The following is a 15074-nucleotide window of genomic DNA, read 5'->3' as shown; positions in this document are numbered from 1 at the left end:
GCACAGCGGGGTGGGGGAGTTGGGGCTGCACATTCTGTGGGTGCTGCCGGCGCTAAACAGACACCCTTTAAAATACACGCGTACCGCAAACAGGTGTTAGACCCAAACGTGCACGCGCATGTTCGCAGCGGTGTGATTCACAACAGCCCAGATTTGGAAACAACCGAATGTTCAGCAGATGAAGGGATGTAACACAGTGTGTCCCCCACGCACGGGCACGTCCCTCGGCCCCAGCAGGAGGGAGATGCCCCAGCGTGCCACCCTGGGGGCAGACCTCAAGCCTAGGAAGCTCAGGGAGGGAACCAGACACAGAAGGCCACAGGGGGTGTGAGTCCACGTGCGTGACACGTCGAGAACAGGCTCCTCCAGTGACGGGAAAAGGCTCCTCCAGTGACTGCTTATGGGGTCTTGGGAGGGGACAGGGGGGTGACTCCTGATGAGGTGATGAGAATATTCTGAAACTAGGAGTGGTGGCCGCACAGCCCTGTGAATGTACTGAATGCTCCTGAACTGCACACCTTCAAATGTAGAGTAAAATGTAAATTTTAGGTTATGTATATTTTTAAAAGTTAATTTCAAAAAAGCTAAATATCTTAAGAAATTAATCAAATATTTAGAAATACACACAAAAGCAGCGTGTAGATCATAGATCCTTCCTCTGAGTACTGGGCTGGTGCGGAGACAGGCCCATCCAGATTGCAGCGGGGGAAGCGAGCCCTTGCCCACAGCTTTGGGGGGAGAAGGAATTACCGCAGGTGCAGAGACCTTTAAAAGAAAAAAACTTGCCAGAGGGATGGGAATGGGCTGAGCTGCTCCGCAGTTGCCCCTCCAACGTCCAAGAGAGGAGAAAAACTTATTTTTTGAGAAAGACTAAAAAATAAAAAGCCACCAACTTAATGTTGACCAAAGAATGTTTAGAAATCTGAATGTATAGAGGTATTGAGAGAGAGAGAAAGACCTGGAGTCCAGGAGAAGAGAACAAGAACAGAGTCAGGGTACAAAGGGGGGTGCTGGTTACCCCCTTTCTCCTGCCAGGGTGCTCTCTGCACCAGTTTCCTCCCGGCTAAAATGGTGCATCCGTTGGTCCAGGGATTGGCAAACTCTTCCTGTACAAGGTCAGAGACGCACCGTTTTAGTCTTTGTGGGCTGGGTAGTGTCCATCAGAAGGACTCCGCTCTGCAGGAAGGCAGCCAGAGACAATACCTAAAGGAGCGGATGTGACCATGTTCCAATAAAACTTTATTCATAAAACAGGCAGTGCGCCGGATGTGGCCCCTGGGTTGTAGTTTGCTGACCACTGAGTTAGCTAGGTTCGGCGGCTCTAACGGACCCCACGTGACACCTGTAGACACAAACAAGACGCCTCTTTTTTTTTTTTTAAGATTTTATTTATTTATTTGACAGAGAGAGATCACAAGCAGGCAGAGAGGCAGGCAGAGAGACAGGAGGAAGCAGGCTCCCCGCTGAGCAGAGAGCCCGATGTGGGGCTCGATCCCAGGACCCTGAGATCATGACCTGAGCCGAAGGCAGCGGCTTAACCCACTGAGCCACCCAGGCGCCCCAAGACGCCTCTTTTTAAGTAAAGAGGCAAGGCCAGTAGGCGAAGAGGGCTCCTATCCTTCCAGGAAGGATACAACCCGGAACAGCACCCATCAACTGTGCTTGCACCCCATTGGCCGGGATACAGTCACATGGCTGTCCTTGCCCGCAGTGGACGCTGGGAGATGTAGTCTTTAGCTGAGCGGCCATGGGCCTTGCTAGATCTCGTAGTCTTCACTACAAATGGGACCTTGATTGTTGTCGTTTTGCTACCCCTCAGCCAGCTTCAAGCGCCCGGTGGTGATCCTGGGGCCCGTGGCGGACATCGCGCTGCAGAAGTTGACTGCTGAGATGCCTGACCAGTTCGAAATCGCAGGTGAGAACACAGGTCCTACAGCGGCCTTGTTTTGGGGGGCGGGGTCATTTGACAAGACTTTGCCCGCCGCTGGGGCCAAAGCAGCTTGATGGCCGAGCTGGTGCTGCTGTTAGCAGCCCATGGAGACGTGAGCACAGGAGGCACCAGCACATCTCTAATGCTGGGGGTCGGACGTCGGGAATCAATCTTGGCGCTTTTTGTCCAGATAGAGCCTCAGAATCCTTCTTAACACAGCTCACCAGGCAGCCAGCGTGCCACCCGGTCCTTCATTTGTGGATTAGATATTTACTGAGCCACCAACACAGCATTGAACAAGAGAGACGCTCCCCTGAGGAGGCCCCAAATTAGCCACTCCAGAAACAAGCTAGCGTAGGGGGTCAGCAGATTAAAGCTCCTGGACCAAACCTGGCCCATCAGCTAAGCTTTAATACAGCCTGCTAACTAACATTGGTATTTACACTTTTTTTTAAAGATTTATTTATTTTTACAGAGAGAGAGAGCGCGCACCTGCGTGGGCTCACATGCAAGGGGGGAGGGGTTAGACGGAAAGAGAAAATCTCAAGCTGACCCCCCCATGAGCAGGGAACCCGTTGCAGGGCTCGATCTCACAACTGCCAGATCACAGCCTGAGCCAAAAATCCCCAGTCAGACACTTAACCCACCAAGCCACTGAGGCACCCCGTACTTACACATTTTATTTTTTTTTTAATTTTTATTTATTTATTTGACAGACAGAGATCACAAGCAGGCAGAGAGAGAGAGAGAGAGAGAGAGGGAGAGAGAAGCAGGCTCTCTGCTGAGTGGAGAGCCCAATGCGGTGCTCGATCCCAGGACCCTGAGATCATGACCTGAGCCGAAGGCAGAGGCTTTAACCCACTGAGCCACCCAGGTGCCCCCGTACTTACACATTTTAAATGGTTGAAGAGAAGTGAAAAGAAAAATGTTGTGACACGTGAAAATGCTAATGAACTTCGAATCTCAGCATTTACAAATAAAGTTTTATTGGGAGACAGCCACACCTGCTGCCTTAACATCCTGCCTGCGGCTGCTGTCCAGTGAGAAACGTTTGCAGAGTGCATGCACTGAACACGGAAAGCCTCCGCGCAGAGCCCCCTGGGGCTGAGATCTCGGTCAGGAGCCCCCACAGGAGGGGGAGAGGCGTTTGCAGACACAACAGCTCATCGAGCTGCCGGAGGGTCCTCTGATGGAGAGAGGCCGTTAGACGGGCACCTGTCAACTCGAAGCAGTGCTGGGGAGTCAGTGTCCTAAATTCCTTCCTGCTCCTCATGGCCGGGTGGCCCTGAGCTGGTGGTGTGCCCTCCCGGAGACCTCCCTTCCCCGTCTCTCAGATGGGGCCTGTTGTGCTCACCAGATGTGTCTGTGACAGCGGCTCACGGCTGGGGTTCCCAGGACAGGGTTCTTGCCTCGGGAGGTGTGAGCGTTTCAGGAGGTGTCCGTTTGGCCTTCTCCCTGCCCCGGGGGCTCAGCAGCCTTCCAGGAGGCTTTTCCAGAGCAACCTGGGACGCAGGGTCTGTGGGACAGGAACTTGGCCGCAGGAGGAGGCTCTAGGGTCCTGAGGGCCATAGTGTCAAAGCCAACAGAGCGCAGGCAGTGTCCATGAGGATGTGGGAAGTCGGAGCTCTCGTGCGTGGCTTGGGGAACGGAGAGGGCGGCCACTGGGGAGGACAGTTAGCAGCTCCTCAGAAAGTTAAACACAGAGTCATCATCTGACCCAGCCGGCAAGTCCACATCTAGGTCTACGCCTGAGAGAAGTAAAGGGCAGGGGTCATGTTGCCCCTGCCCTCCACCCCCCCAGTTCCCAGCGTCATTGTCCACGGCGGCCAAACTGTGGACACGACCCAGGGCCAATGAGTAAACACACCGTGGTCCATCCCCACGTGGGAACACGGTCCAGCCTTAGAAAGGAAGGGACCCTGACACCTGCCACCACATGAAGGGACCCCAAGGACACTGGGCTCAGCGAGAGCAGCCAGACCCAGAAGGACTCATCCCGCAGGACCCCAGGAGGGCCCCAGAGGAGTCCTGTCTACACAGACAGGAGTCGGTGGGAGCCGGGGCTAGGGCTGGGGTGGGGAGTCCGTGCTTCACAGGGACAGTGTCTCAGTGTGGAGAGATGGAAAGTTCTGGAGATGGAGGGTAGGGATGACAGCGTGAGTGTGCTTCACGCCGCTGAGCTGTGCGCCTTGAGACAGTTGAGGTGGTACATTTTATGTTACGCACATTTTATGTTATGCACATTTTATAACAATTAAAAAAAAAAAAAAAAACAGCCTCCCCTCCACGCCCCAGGGCAGGGCGTGTCTCCTTCAGCTGCCTGGCTTTGCTAGAGGGCTTCCTGGAGGAAGCAGTGCTCCCTCTCAAGTCCTGGAGGACTGATGGGGGATGGGAGACGAGGCTTCTTCCACAGTCTGAGCAAAGGCCTGGAGTTGGAGTCAAGTCTGGGAGAGCCAGTGTCTGCAACACAGACCCCAAATCAGGCTCCTCCCCCTGCCCCTTGTTGGCTTTGTGACCCTGAGCCAGTGACGTTCTGTCCCCGAGGCTGTTTCCCAGTGGGTCAGTAGCAGTGTAGGCCACGGTCAGCAGGGAGACTGAGCGCAGTGAAGCGTCAGGCGCCAGGCTCGGGGAGCTGCGGCCTATGCTCTCCGGGCGATGGGGAGCCATGGTGGGTTCTTGAGCGGGGGAGGGGTAGGTGGGCTTGCATATGGGCTGTGGGCGAGCGCTCTTCCAAAGCCCCCGGCTTCTCTCCCTGCTACAGACAGTGTGTTGAGGACGGACAGACCCTCCAAGATCATCAAGCTGGACACCGTGCGCATGATCGCGGAGAAAGTAAGCAGGGACTCCCGCAGCGCCCCTCGGGGAGGTGCTGTGATATGGGGGCTTGGGAGGGACAGGCCAGCCCTGGGCCATCTCCGCCCCTGCAGGACCTTCGGTGCGAGGCTGGGCTCCACCTTGACCTCGCCCCGCACACGCATCTCTGATGAGCTGTTCTTCACCTGCCTCTTGACCCGTCTCCGCTCTATCTCGGTGTTTCTGTCTCTGCGGTCTCTTTCTCCACCCGCCCCCCACTCCTCTGCCGCCCCCCACTCCTCCGCCGCCCCCGCCCCCACCTCCACTTGGGCTGGGCCCAGAACAAGCATGCGCTCTTGGATGTGACGCCGTCGGCGATCGAACGCCTCAACTACGTGCAGTACTACCCCATCGTGGTCTTCTGCGCCCCCGAGAGCCGCCCGGCCCTCAAGGCCTTGCGCCAGTGGCTGGCGCCCGCGTCCCGCCGCAGCTCGCGCCGCCTCTACGCGCAAGCCCGGGAGCTGCGGAAGCACAGCGAGCACCTCTTCACCGGTGGGCTGGGAGCCGGGGAGCGGGGGCAGGCGATGGGGCCGGGCCGAGGCTCCCCGCCGCGCTGATGCCCCCCTCCCCGCAGCCACCATCCCCCTGCATGGCAAGAGTGACGGCTGGTACCAGGAGCTTAAGGCCATCATCCGCGAGCAGCAGACCCGGCCCATCTGGACCGCAGAGGACCAGGTGCGGGTCAGGGGTGGGGGCTTGTCCCCGGTCCAGCTTTGACCTGAGGTCAGGGTCGTGACCTGGTTTGGGACTGAGATCGAAGGCTGGTGTCTGGGGTCGGGGATCTGGTCTGAGATCAGGGAGGGCCTGGCTGGTTGGGGGGTGTCTTGGCTCAGCCTGGGCGCCCCGCCCCACAGCTGGACGACTCCTCGGACGACAACCTGGAGCTCCCACACCACGGCCTGGCGGACAGCTCTGCGGATCTGAGCTGTGACAGCAGGGTCAACAGCGACTATGAGACGGACGGCGAGGGCTACACAGACGGCGAGGGCGGGCCCCACACGGACGTCGACGAGGGTCCCCCAGCGCCAGCTCTGGCCCGGTCCTCGGAGCCCGTTCTGGCAGATGAGCCCCAGAGCCTGCGGGATCATGGGAGAGCCTCCAGTCCCCAAGGGGCCCAGGTGAGCAAGGACATGGGGGTGGCCCTGGCAAGGGTCTTGGGATGGGGCTGAGACACACCCCAGGGTGGGGGAGGGCCTGTTTCCCCCCAGGATATTAACAAACAGAAGTGTCTCAGACCCACACCTAGGCTATTTAAACCCGTGAGTCACTGAACAACTTTAAACAAATGTTTTAACTGCAGTGTTTCCTTATCTGGGATCCAATGGAACAGATCAATCTCCACATCACAAGGCAGTGGTTTAAACTGAATGCGCTTACCCAAGTCCCAGCTTACCCAAGTCCCAGCCCATACGACTTGGGTGTTTACCAATAACAAATATTTACATATAGTATTCTTTGTGAGGCTGCCTCAGTTCCCAAAGTGCCTTTCTGTAAATCTGACAAAGGTACCCCTTCCTCCAGGCCCTCTTTAATTAAATGTGAAAATGTACACATCTATGATGTTCTCCCAGGAGTTGAGCAGTACCCGACCTGCTCAACTGTCCACGGAAGCTTGCTTATGGGGCAGGCACTATCCTGAGCACGTTCCATACATGATTATGAACTCCTAGCAGCCCTCTGAGGAATTCTGGAGACAGGAAACCCAACTCTTCCTGTGCTGACAGGCTAGGGGATCTCAGCCAAGGTCTTCCCCTACCCCCATCCCAGCATATCTTCTCACTAAAAATTAGAGAGGAGTTGCCGGCCTTGTGAGCGAGGAGAGAGCCTGTGGGCAGCACTGCTTGGGCCAAGGTGGGGAGCTGGGAGGGGGGCGCTCTTCATCCCAATTTACCTCACTTTGGGGGAAGTGCTGATCTCCTTTCTTCCCCTCCTAGGTGGACAGCCACCCCCACCACAGTCAAAGGCGACAGGACAGTGTGCGGTAAGAGCTCCTGTACTCCAGACTGGAGCCCGTCAGCCCTTTTCCTGGGACACAGGCTCATGGAATGAAGGGACCTGGAACCAAGCTGTTTTCATGTGCTCTCAGCCTAGTGGGTGAGATGAAAGCAGAAGGGCCAGTCCCACCACAGGTAGTCAGGGCCTGTTTCTTGAGAGGAGTAGGAAAGCTTCCAGAAGGACAAGACATGAGATGAGGCTTTGAAGGATATGTAGGGGTTCGTTAATGAGGGCTGACCCCTAAATCCATAGTCCTGCTCATCTCTGTCCACACACGCTGTGCCTAGCAGAGAGTCAGTCTCAGGTAAGGGTAGTTCAAGCCTCCCCACCGCCCACAGCCTTTCCTGTTTCCTGATTCCCCAGGACATATGGGCGGGAAGCCCTGAAGAAAAAGTTTACACGAGCTCGAGATATGGAATCCTCTGATGAGGACGGCTATGACTGGGGTCCGGCCACTGACCTGTGACCCCTTCCCAGGTGGCCGGGCTGACCCATACTCTCTTCTCCACCCACCCCCCTCCCCCCGCCCCTCCCCAAACCCAGAGCTGGGACTCAATTTCCCATTCAGAACCTAGAACCCCGCCTCCTTCTGCCAGTCTTTTTAATAAATAGAGTATTTTCACAACACTGGTGTCTGGTGATTTCTGGGAAGGATACGGAGTGAGAGTTGGTCCTATCTTTCCTCTCTCGACCCCCCAGACCTCAAGCCAAGATTTTGCCCATTTTTTTAAGCATTTAATGTTTTCCGTCAGAAAACAACACGGCACTGAGAAGCCTTGGAGGCCCCACAGACAGGCTCTCAGGGCTCCCGGGGCTAAGGCACGGCGGCGGGAGGGATGGGACGCTGGGGGCTGCTCACAGGTACACGGGCCGTTCCTGGCCAGTGAGCAGGCGGTAGGTGGCCGCTGGCATCGTTTTGATGTGGACCTGGGGGCAGGGAAGGCAGAGAGGAGGTGGCGGCTTGTGGGGGGCGGCGCGCTGGCAGGAGGCCCCTGCCCCCCGACCCGCCCACTGCCCGCACACCTCCGTGTGGGCCTCGGTGAGCAGCTCGATGATGCGGGCGTGCGGCGTGGCCACCACGCTGTGCCCATTGATCTCGATGATGCGGTGCCCCACGCGCACGCCCCCGCGCTCCGCAATCCCGCCCCGGAGCAGACTGCAGATCTGCAGGGCATGGGGACAGAGGTGCCACAGTGGCTCAGGAGGCCGCACTCGGGGCCACCAGCCCCCACTCCCCCCACAACCTCCCCGTCCCGGGGCCAGGGTCTCACGATGCCGTCCTCCACGCAGAAGCCCAGCTGCTCGCGGGCATGCGGCCGGCGGATGATGGCGGTGGTGACCGGCGGGCAGTGGATGATGCTGAGGGTCACCGAGGTCTGTGACTTCACCTCCTGCACGGGACGGGGGTTGTTGGCCTAGTGGGGCCTCCAGGGTGCTGTCGGGCCTCTCGGCACACTGCAGCACCCCAGGGCCTTAGTTTACCCACTCATGAAATGGAACTTCGGAGTCAAGGCTCTGGATTCTAGAAGACCCCTCGAGAAGCAGTGAAGAACACAGACTCAAGCCGGGAGGCCTTGGGGCCAAGCGGTGACCTCTCCCCTCCCCATCTCTTCCTATGGTTCTAGAACATCCTCTAGAATATCTGTGGTCTCAAGTTTCCCCCGTCAAGAGCACGGTTCTAATAGCATCTGCCATGCCCACTCAGTAACATGCTGGACAGTGTGGGAAGTCCTCCCCAGCTCCGGGCCTCAGTTTCCCCAGCCAGCAACAAGGGTCAAGGCTCAAGAACACACTGGCAGCCTTGTGGCGGAAAGGAAGGCTCCTGGCCCTGCAGCTAGACTGCCTGAGTTCAAATCCTGCCCCCACACCATCAAGGTCCCCCTGGACCAGCGTGCCCCTTCTTGGAGGCTCCGTCTCCCTGAGCACACTGGGGTAGGTGGGACCTCACACTCTGCCTTGCCCCTTCCAGATGGCACCAGGGAAGGACACCCAGACACCCCACGGTGGGGACTCACGCGGACAGCAGCCTGGCAGGCGGCCAGGGGCAGCCCCACCAGGCTGGTCCCGTTGATGGCAGTGAGGCGGTCCCCAATGCTGAGGGCCCCCGAGCGCTCAGCGGGGCCCCCATGCAGCAGGTTGGCGATGACAGCCGTGGGCAGCAGGGAGCCCCAGCCCGACTCCACCAGGGCCACACCCAGGCCCTCGCCCCGGCGCTTCTCGATGCACACCTGGGAGGGGGACACGGGGTGGGGGAGGCATGAGGGTTGCCCGGGGGGGGGGGGGCGGGGGCCACCATCCCGCGTGCTCACCTCCCTGCAGTTCTCACTGTTGGAGAAGTGGTCGAGGTCCCCGTTGTGGAGGTGGCCAGGGCCCGCGGCCTGGCTCTGCTGGGCGCCCACCTGGCTGGGGTCAAGGCCGTTTTCCCAGAGGAACTGGCTGTAGGCCACGGAGAAGGCCTGGCCGATGGCCTGAGCAATGAGCTGGGCCTGCACGCCGATGGGCGACATCTCTTGGGGGGTGTCCCACCCACCTCCTTCAGGTCCCCCAAACCCTCTGGCGTCCTCAGGGCCGAGCCCTCCCACCCCCACGGTGGGGGCATGATTCCCAGGCGGCAGTGTGGTCCCCTGTGGCTTCTGGGGACTGTGAAACCAGCCACTGTCTTGGGGAATCTCTAGGGGGAGGGGAGGAGAGGGAGAAGGGCCTGGAGCAGGGAAGGTTCAGGGGTCCGCCGGTCTCCAGGGCTTCCAGGAAGGGCCAGGGGCTTTGGGGGTGGGGAGGGAGACAGCGGCCAGCACTGGGGACCAGTGGGAAGACACTGTGGTGACAGCATGGCCAGGTGGGCTCTGGAAGAGGGTGGGGCCAGCCCCAGTCACTCCCCCCCCCACCGACCCCCCCACCAGAATGCCCGGAGCAGGGCTGCTCACGTCTTCAGAGTGGAAGACGTGGCAAAGCATCTTGTAGAGCTTGTGGCTGGGGGCCTGGGACGCCGGCCGCCGGGCTAGCCGCCGCCGTGTCATGAGCACCAGCACGTTGCCGATGTCAGCGATGTAGGAGATGGTCTGCAGGGCGTGGTCCATCAAGGCCTCCTGGAGTGGGGGGAAACCAGGACTGGGCGGGCTGTGCGGGCTCTCGGCAGGGCCCCCATACCCCGGCCCCCGGCCCCGGCCCCATACCTGGGAGTCGGCCGTCAGAACCTTGACCCTCTTGGTGGACACGAAGAGGTCCACTTCCGTCATGGGCTGGGTCTCCCCGTCGGGGGCCTGTGGGTGGGGGGTGGGTGGGAGGTGGAGGTCTGCGAAGACCCAGCCTCTGCTGGGCTCCGAGGGCCTCAGGGGACCTGGCCAGCAGCCCATCCACCCACCCGCCCACTGGCCCCGGGGAAGCCCTCCTGACCAGCCCTGGCTTCACCTTGACACGGTCCATCGCCTCCCGGGCCTGGGCCATGCGTGTGCTGGGGGGCGGGTTCCGCTCAGACACCAGCTGGGTGGAGCCCAAGTATTTGGCCCCAAATATGACACCGTCTAGGAGGTCTTCGTGGTCACAGGGACCAGGGACTGAAGGCAACAGTGGAGGATGGTCAGCCTGTGCGAGCTCCCAACCACGCCTGTCCAACCCCACGGGCATTGCCCTGGGTCTCAGCTCCCTCAGGGGTCTGGAAGCACAGAGTTCTACCCCGTGGTTTAGCCCCCCTGAACCACACGCATCCGCCCACCGTTCCAGAACCATCCCATCGGCAGGAGCCAGACATCTAGAGATCTCTTGTCCGTCTACAACCAGCTCGGACTCTGCCCATGGGGCAGTTTCAGGAGCCCTCCCGGAGTCTAGAACTGAGCCCAGATCCCCGAAGTACTCCAGCACTCAGGCATCTCCACCCTGGCTTTCTAGAATTCTGTCATCCGGCTAGACTCAGGCAGTCCCATTTCTAAAACCAGCAATCTCGGGATGCCTGGGTGGCTCAGTGGTTAAAGCCTCTGCCTTCGGCTCAGGTCATGATCTCAGGGTCCTGGGATCGAGTCCCACATCGGGCTCTCCGCTCAGCAGGGAGCCTGCCTCCTCCTCCTGTCTCTCTCTGCCTGCCTCTCTGCCTAGTTGTGATCTGTCAAATAAATAAAAAAAAAATCTTAAAAAAATAAAAAATAAAAAATAAAACCAGCAATCTTATAAAACCACAGACAACTGCTCTCGACGGTTCAGGAGTCCCCCGAATCAATCTGGAGCCAGTCAGCTTGGCCCACTGTTCGAGAACTCTCCCTTCTCAGCCCAGGACTGCAGGCAACTCCACGGTTCTAGAACTCCCCAATCAGAGCAGGAAGAGACAACTTCCCCCATGTCTAAAATTCTCACACTATCCAGAACCCCAAATGGCTCCTCGTGGTCCAGAGCTTTCCCACAGGTCCCACCCCACAGAATTCTGCAGGGTCTAGAAATCAGCACCCCTCCAGAACCACATTTTCCCACTCCATGACTCTGTAACTTCCTAATCGTGATGGCATTGGCTAGCTCTTCCTATGGTTCTAGAACATCCTCAAATGGTCGAAACACCTCGGCTGTCCCCAGCGAGCCTAAGAATGATCTGAGTAGTCCAGAAAAGAGCAACTCTGCACGTAGTTCTAGAATTCCACCAACCTAGCCCAGCACCGCATGGGAACTCTGCAGTCAAGGTTCCGTGATTCCTGAGCAATCCAGAACCACACAGTTCTAGAATGTGCTAACAAGGAGCGGTTGCTTTTCTGGTTAAGAACTGCGGGTGAAGGCCCCAGCTCTGGATGACCCGAAGTGAGTTTTATCTAAAGCCCCTTCTGCCCACTATCTTTTGGGATCTAAGCATTCTGGAAAAACAGGTCCACTCAGAGTTTCTAGAACCACACCACCTAGTATGTTAGCAGCCACACACGTTTAGGGATTATGCACCTCAGAAATGCAAACTGGATTTTGGAAATTTAGTATGAAAAAAAGGTAAAATAATTGTTAAGATGTTGATTATACAAAGAAATGACACCTTAGCTCGCCTGAGTTATTTAAAATGTTATTACTTTTTCTGGTGTGTGTTTTTTTTTTTTAAGTTTTTGCTTTTTATTTAAGCAATCTCTACACCCAACACGGGGATTGAAATCATGACTGTGAGATCGAGAGTCGCATGTCCTCTGACCAAGCCAGTCAGGTGCCCCGTGTTTATTTTTGTTAAAGCAGATAACTAGGAAATTCAAAGTCACACACAGGGGCACCTGGCTGGCTCATCTGGTTGAACATCTGACTCTTGATTCTGGCTCAGGTCCTGATCTCAGGATCATAGGGTCGAGCCCTGTATCGGGTCCCGCACTGAGTGAGGAGTCTGCTCAGGGTTTTCTTTTTTAATGTTTCATTTGTTTATTTGAGAGAGAGAAAGAGTGAGCACAAGCAGAGGGAGCAGCAGAGGGGAAGGGAGTGGTGGGGAGCCCAACGTGGGGCCCGATCCCAGGACCCTGAGATCATGATCTGAACCAAGGGCAGATGCTTAACTGACTAAGCCACCCAGGCACCCCTGGCTGGGACTTTCCTTTCCCTCTGCCTCTGCCCCTCGACCGGCTAACATGCACACATTCCCTCTCACACTAAATACTATTTTTTTAAAAAAGTCACACATCACTCACGTTATGATTCTATTATAGCGCAACTCTAGAACTTTCTGATTACTCTGGAACCAGACAGCCCTGTCCACAGGCCTAGAACACCCCCTGGTCTAGAACTGTAAGCAGATAAGCTCTATTCACTCCATGATTACAAAACTCCCCAGTCTAAACAGCTCTGTTCACCATTCTAGAACACAATCAAGCCCAGGTTCTTTTAAATCTAGAACCACAGCAAAATGCCAAGTTCTGGAACTCCCAAGGTAAGTCATTGCTCCACCCATGATTCCAGCACCTTCTTGGAACTCTAAGTCCAAATGAGCTTCACCTTCCAACAACCATAAAACTTGCTCTTTGACTTGCAGCCCCAGACTGGGGGGAAATCCTAGAACATTCTAGGTGCCCAGAACTGGTTCTTTCCATGTTTTCAGGGCAGAGATTGACAAATTTTTTTCTTTCTTTCTTTCTTTTTTTTTTTTAAAGCACACCCTGGAGCCTCCACACCTAGCCAGGAGCCCAACACGGGGCTTGAACTCACAGCCCGGAGATCAAGGCCTGAGCTGAGCTCGAGTGGGACGCTTCAGCGACTGAGCCATCCAGGCATCCCAGGATTGACAAACTTTCTATGCAGGGGGTCAAACTGCAGACAGTCTGTCTCTGTGGGCCAGTCGGTCTGCACTGCAACTACTCAACCTGCCCGTTGTAACAGGAAAACCACCGTAGACAATATGTAAATGAATGGGCATGACTGTGTCTCAATAAAACTTTATTTGTGGACACGGAAATGGGAGTTGCATATTGTTTTCACACATTGAGAAATGCTGCTCTGTTTTTCTACAACCACTTAAAGACATAAAAGCCCCTGTTAGCTCATGAGACAAGCCCAAACGGGCAGGTTGGATCTGACCCATAGACGGTAAATTGCCAGCCCCTGCTCTAAAACCCAGCGCTATGAATGCCACGCCTGCCCCTCCTGCCCCCACCCATTCTAGAACATTCTCAACACTCTCTTCCAGACCATCTGGAATCTACTCAACCAACCTTGGAGACTCTCTAGAAGCAACTCCTTACTGGCAAGCTTTGTGCCATTTTTGGGAGGAGCCTGATTGGGGTGATTCTGAAATTGCTAAATCTCTGGGGCCAGGGTGGGCGGGACACTCACCCTCCTGGAGGGCAGGGTATGGCACCGGGGTCTTGGGGCTCTGGAAGAAGATAGAAGAGGGGCAGGACTGAGTGCCCTGGCTTGGTTCCTGGCAGCAGAGGTGGCCTGGGGGGCAGGACAGGCTCTACCTGGGTACTGGCACATGGTTCTTCAGGAGCAACCAGAGGAACTGTCTCCAGCCAGGGTTCCGGGGAGCTGCTGGAGCTCCTGCTGCCACCCTGCTCGGCAGAAGCTCCCTCCGCCCATTCCGGGGCGCTCGTATCTCCGTCTGGGTCCTCAGGGGGCTGTAGCGGGCGAGGGGCAGGGTCTGGAGGCTCCTTGGGACAAGACTGGGAAGGAGGGCATTCCTGGCAGTGCAAAAGGCTCAGCAGGTCGTCCCGGCCGGCCTCGGCAGACAAGAGCCCATGGCCATCAGCAATGTCCCCAGAGGCCAGGCCGTGGCCCGTGGCCACGTGCAAAGGGCAGGGAGGTCCATCCAGGGACAAGCCCACCAGATCACCAGGCAGAGCCTCAAACTGGGGTACCAGGTCCTCAATACTTGGCCCATCGAGTTCCATCTGTCCCAGGCTGCCGGAGCCTCTCAGCACCGGGTCCCACTGGCAACTGGGGGGGACGTCCTGAGAGGGTGAAAGTGTGTCCCTGGGCTCCTCCAAGTCCATAGCTGGAGGGCGCACCGGAGACTGGGAAACTGTCAGGAATTCCATGCCTGGACCCCAGGCTCAGGCCAGCATCTGCAAGAGAGATTCAACGATAAGACTTCTCGAGTGCCAGCATGGTGTCAAGCTCCAGGTGGGTGCTGTTCGTGTAGAACACAGACTCTAGCCCCCACCACACCCTGCAAGTATGGTCCACTATGGTCTCCAATTCACAGCTGAGGAAATCGAGATGCCAAATAGGCAGTGGTAAGAGAGTGGCTTCATAAGCTCGGAACCCGGGAGTACGCCCCTGGACCTGTCAGCCCAGGCCTCTCTCCACCCGTGGACCCTGTTCCCCCAGACTTGGTTCTTCCAAGTCTCCCCTACCACGACCTGTAACCCAGGCTGAAGACACTGCCTGACTACACAGACCCGTTGGGTGCAGGTCCCCGACACCTCGCACTCAGGACCTCAGCCTAAGACTAGATAGAGGACCCCAGACTCAATATTAGAAATCCAAGACGCCAGAAAGCAGAGCCTAGTCTCAAAACCTCCAAGGCCACGCTCAAGACCAACCCCGGACTCTGACCCGGACCTCAGAATCCAGCCTGAAAACGTAACTCCACCTAAAGCTACGAGTGAAGCCCCCGGTCCCCTCGAGGACCCCAGCCTCAAGATTTCAGACCCTCTTCCCCAGCCGCCGCCTCGAGACCCCGCTCTGCCCACCGAGGCACTCACTTCCTAAACCAGGTGGCCTCGGACCTCGAGGCCCCCCAGATTGTCCCCGTCCTGACAGTCCTCAAGCGGCCACAGCTCCGGGATTCCCGGTCGCGGCGCCGCCAGGTCTGTCCCGGCAGCGCTCGCACCCACTGGGCTTGCGCGCGTGTGCGGAG

The 15074-nt window shown here is 57.3% G+C and overlaps 2 protein-coding genes across 6 annotated transcripts in view; one reads left to right on the top strand and one right to left on the bottom strand.

The window, feature by feature from the left end:
• The window catches only part of TJP3 (tight junction protein 3), a 27118-nt gene extending 19713 nt beyond the window's left edge, over positions 1-7405 (top strand). For all 5 annotated transcript variants that reach the window (XM_047706195.1, XM_047706165.1, XM_047706175.1 and 2 more), the window contains 7 exons: positions 1820-1915; positions 4692-4762; positions 5065-5275; positions 5358-5458; positions 5638-5901; positions 6718-6764; positions 7142-7405. In XM_047706195.1, the coding sequence (XP_047562151.1) occupies positions 1820-1915; positions 4692-4762; positions 5065-5275; positions 5358-5458; positions 5638-5901; positions 6718-6764; positions 7142-7244 (893 nt within the window). In that variant the 3' untranslated portion in view covers positions 7245-7405. The remainder of the gene's footprint in view (positions 1-1819; positions 1916-4691; positions 4763-5064; positions 5276-5357; positions 5459-5637; positions 5902-6717; positions 6765-7141) is intronic.
• APBA3 (amyloid beta precursor protein binding family A member 3) lies at positions 7363-15074 on the bottom strand. The gene is made up of 11 exons (XM_047706223.1): positions 14920-15074; positions 13675-14277; positions 13547-13586; positions 10187-10332; positions 9952-10038; positions 9703-9864; positions 9088-9264; positions 8794-9006; positions 8050-8169; positions 7802-7942; positions 7363-7705 (listed from the first exon to the last, which is right to left on the bottom strand). Exons 2-11 carry the CDS (start codon positions 14248-14250, stop codon positions 7634-7636), a joined length of 1734 nt encoding a protein of 577 aa, XP_047562179.1. The 5' UTR covers positions 14251-14277; positions 14920-15074; the 3' UTR covers positions 7363-7633.

The sequence above is a fragment of the Lutra lutra genome, chromosome 1 (assembly GCF_902655055.1).
Source record: "Lutra lutra chromosome 1, mLutLut1.2, whole genome shotgun sequence".
In the NCBI taxonomy this organism is placed as follows: Eukaryota; Metazoa; Chordata; class Mammalia; order Carnivora; family Mustelidae; genus Lutra; species Lutra lutra.
The sequence above is the reverse complement of the archived record's forward strand: the minus strand, read 5'-3'. Positions and strand labels throughout refer to the sequence as shown.

What these genes read in the sequence shown, in the direction of transcription:
- APBA3 (XM_047706223.1), bottom strand. Translation starts at nt 14,250, where the DNA reads ATGGAATTCCTGACAGTTTCCCAGTCTCCGGTGCGCCCTCCAGCTATG. An exon ending in TTCTGACGGCCGACTCCCAG is followed by an intron (nt 9,865 to 9,951) that starts GTATGGGGCCGG and finishes CCCCCACTCCAG; the next exon opens with GAGGCCTTGATGGACCACGC. An exon ending in TCTGCGTGGAGGACGGCATC is followed by an intron (nt 7,943 to 8,049) that starts GTGAGACCCTGG and finishes CATGCCCTGCAG; the next exon opens with ATCTGCAGTCTGCTCCGGGG.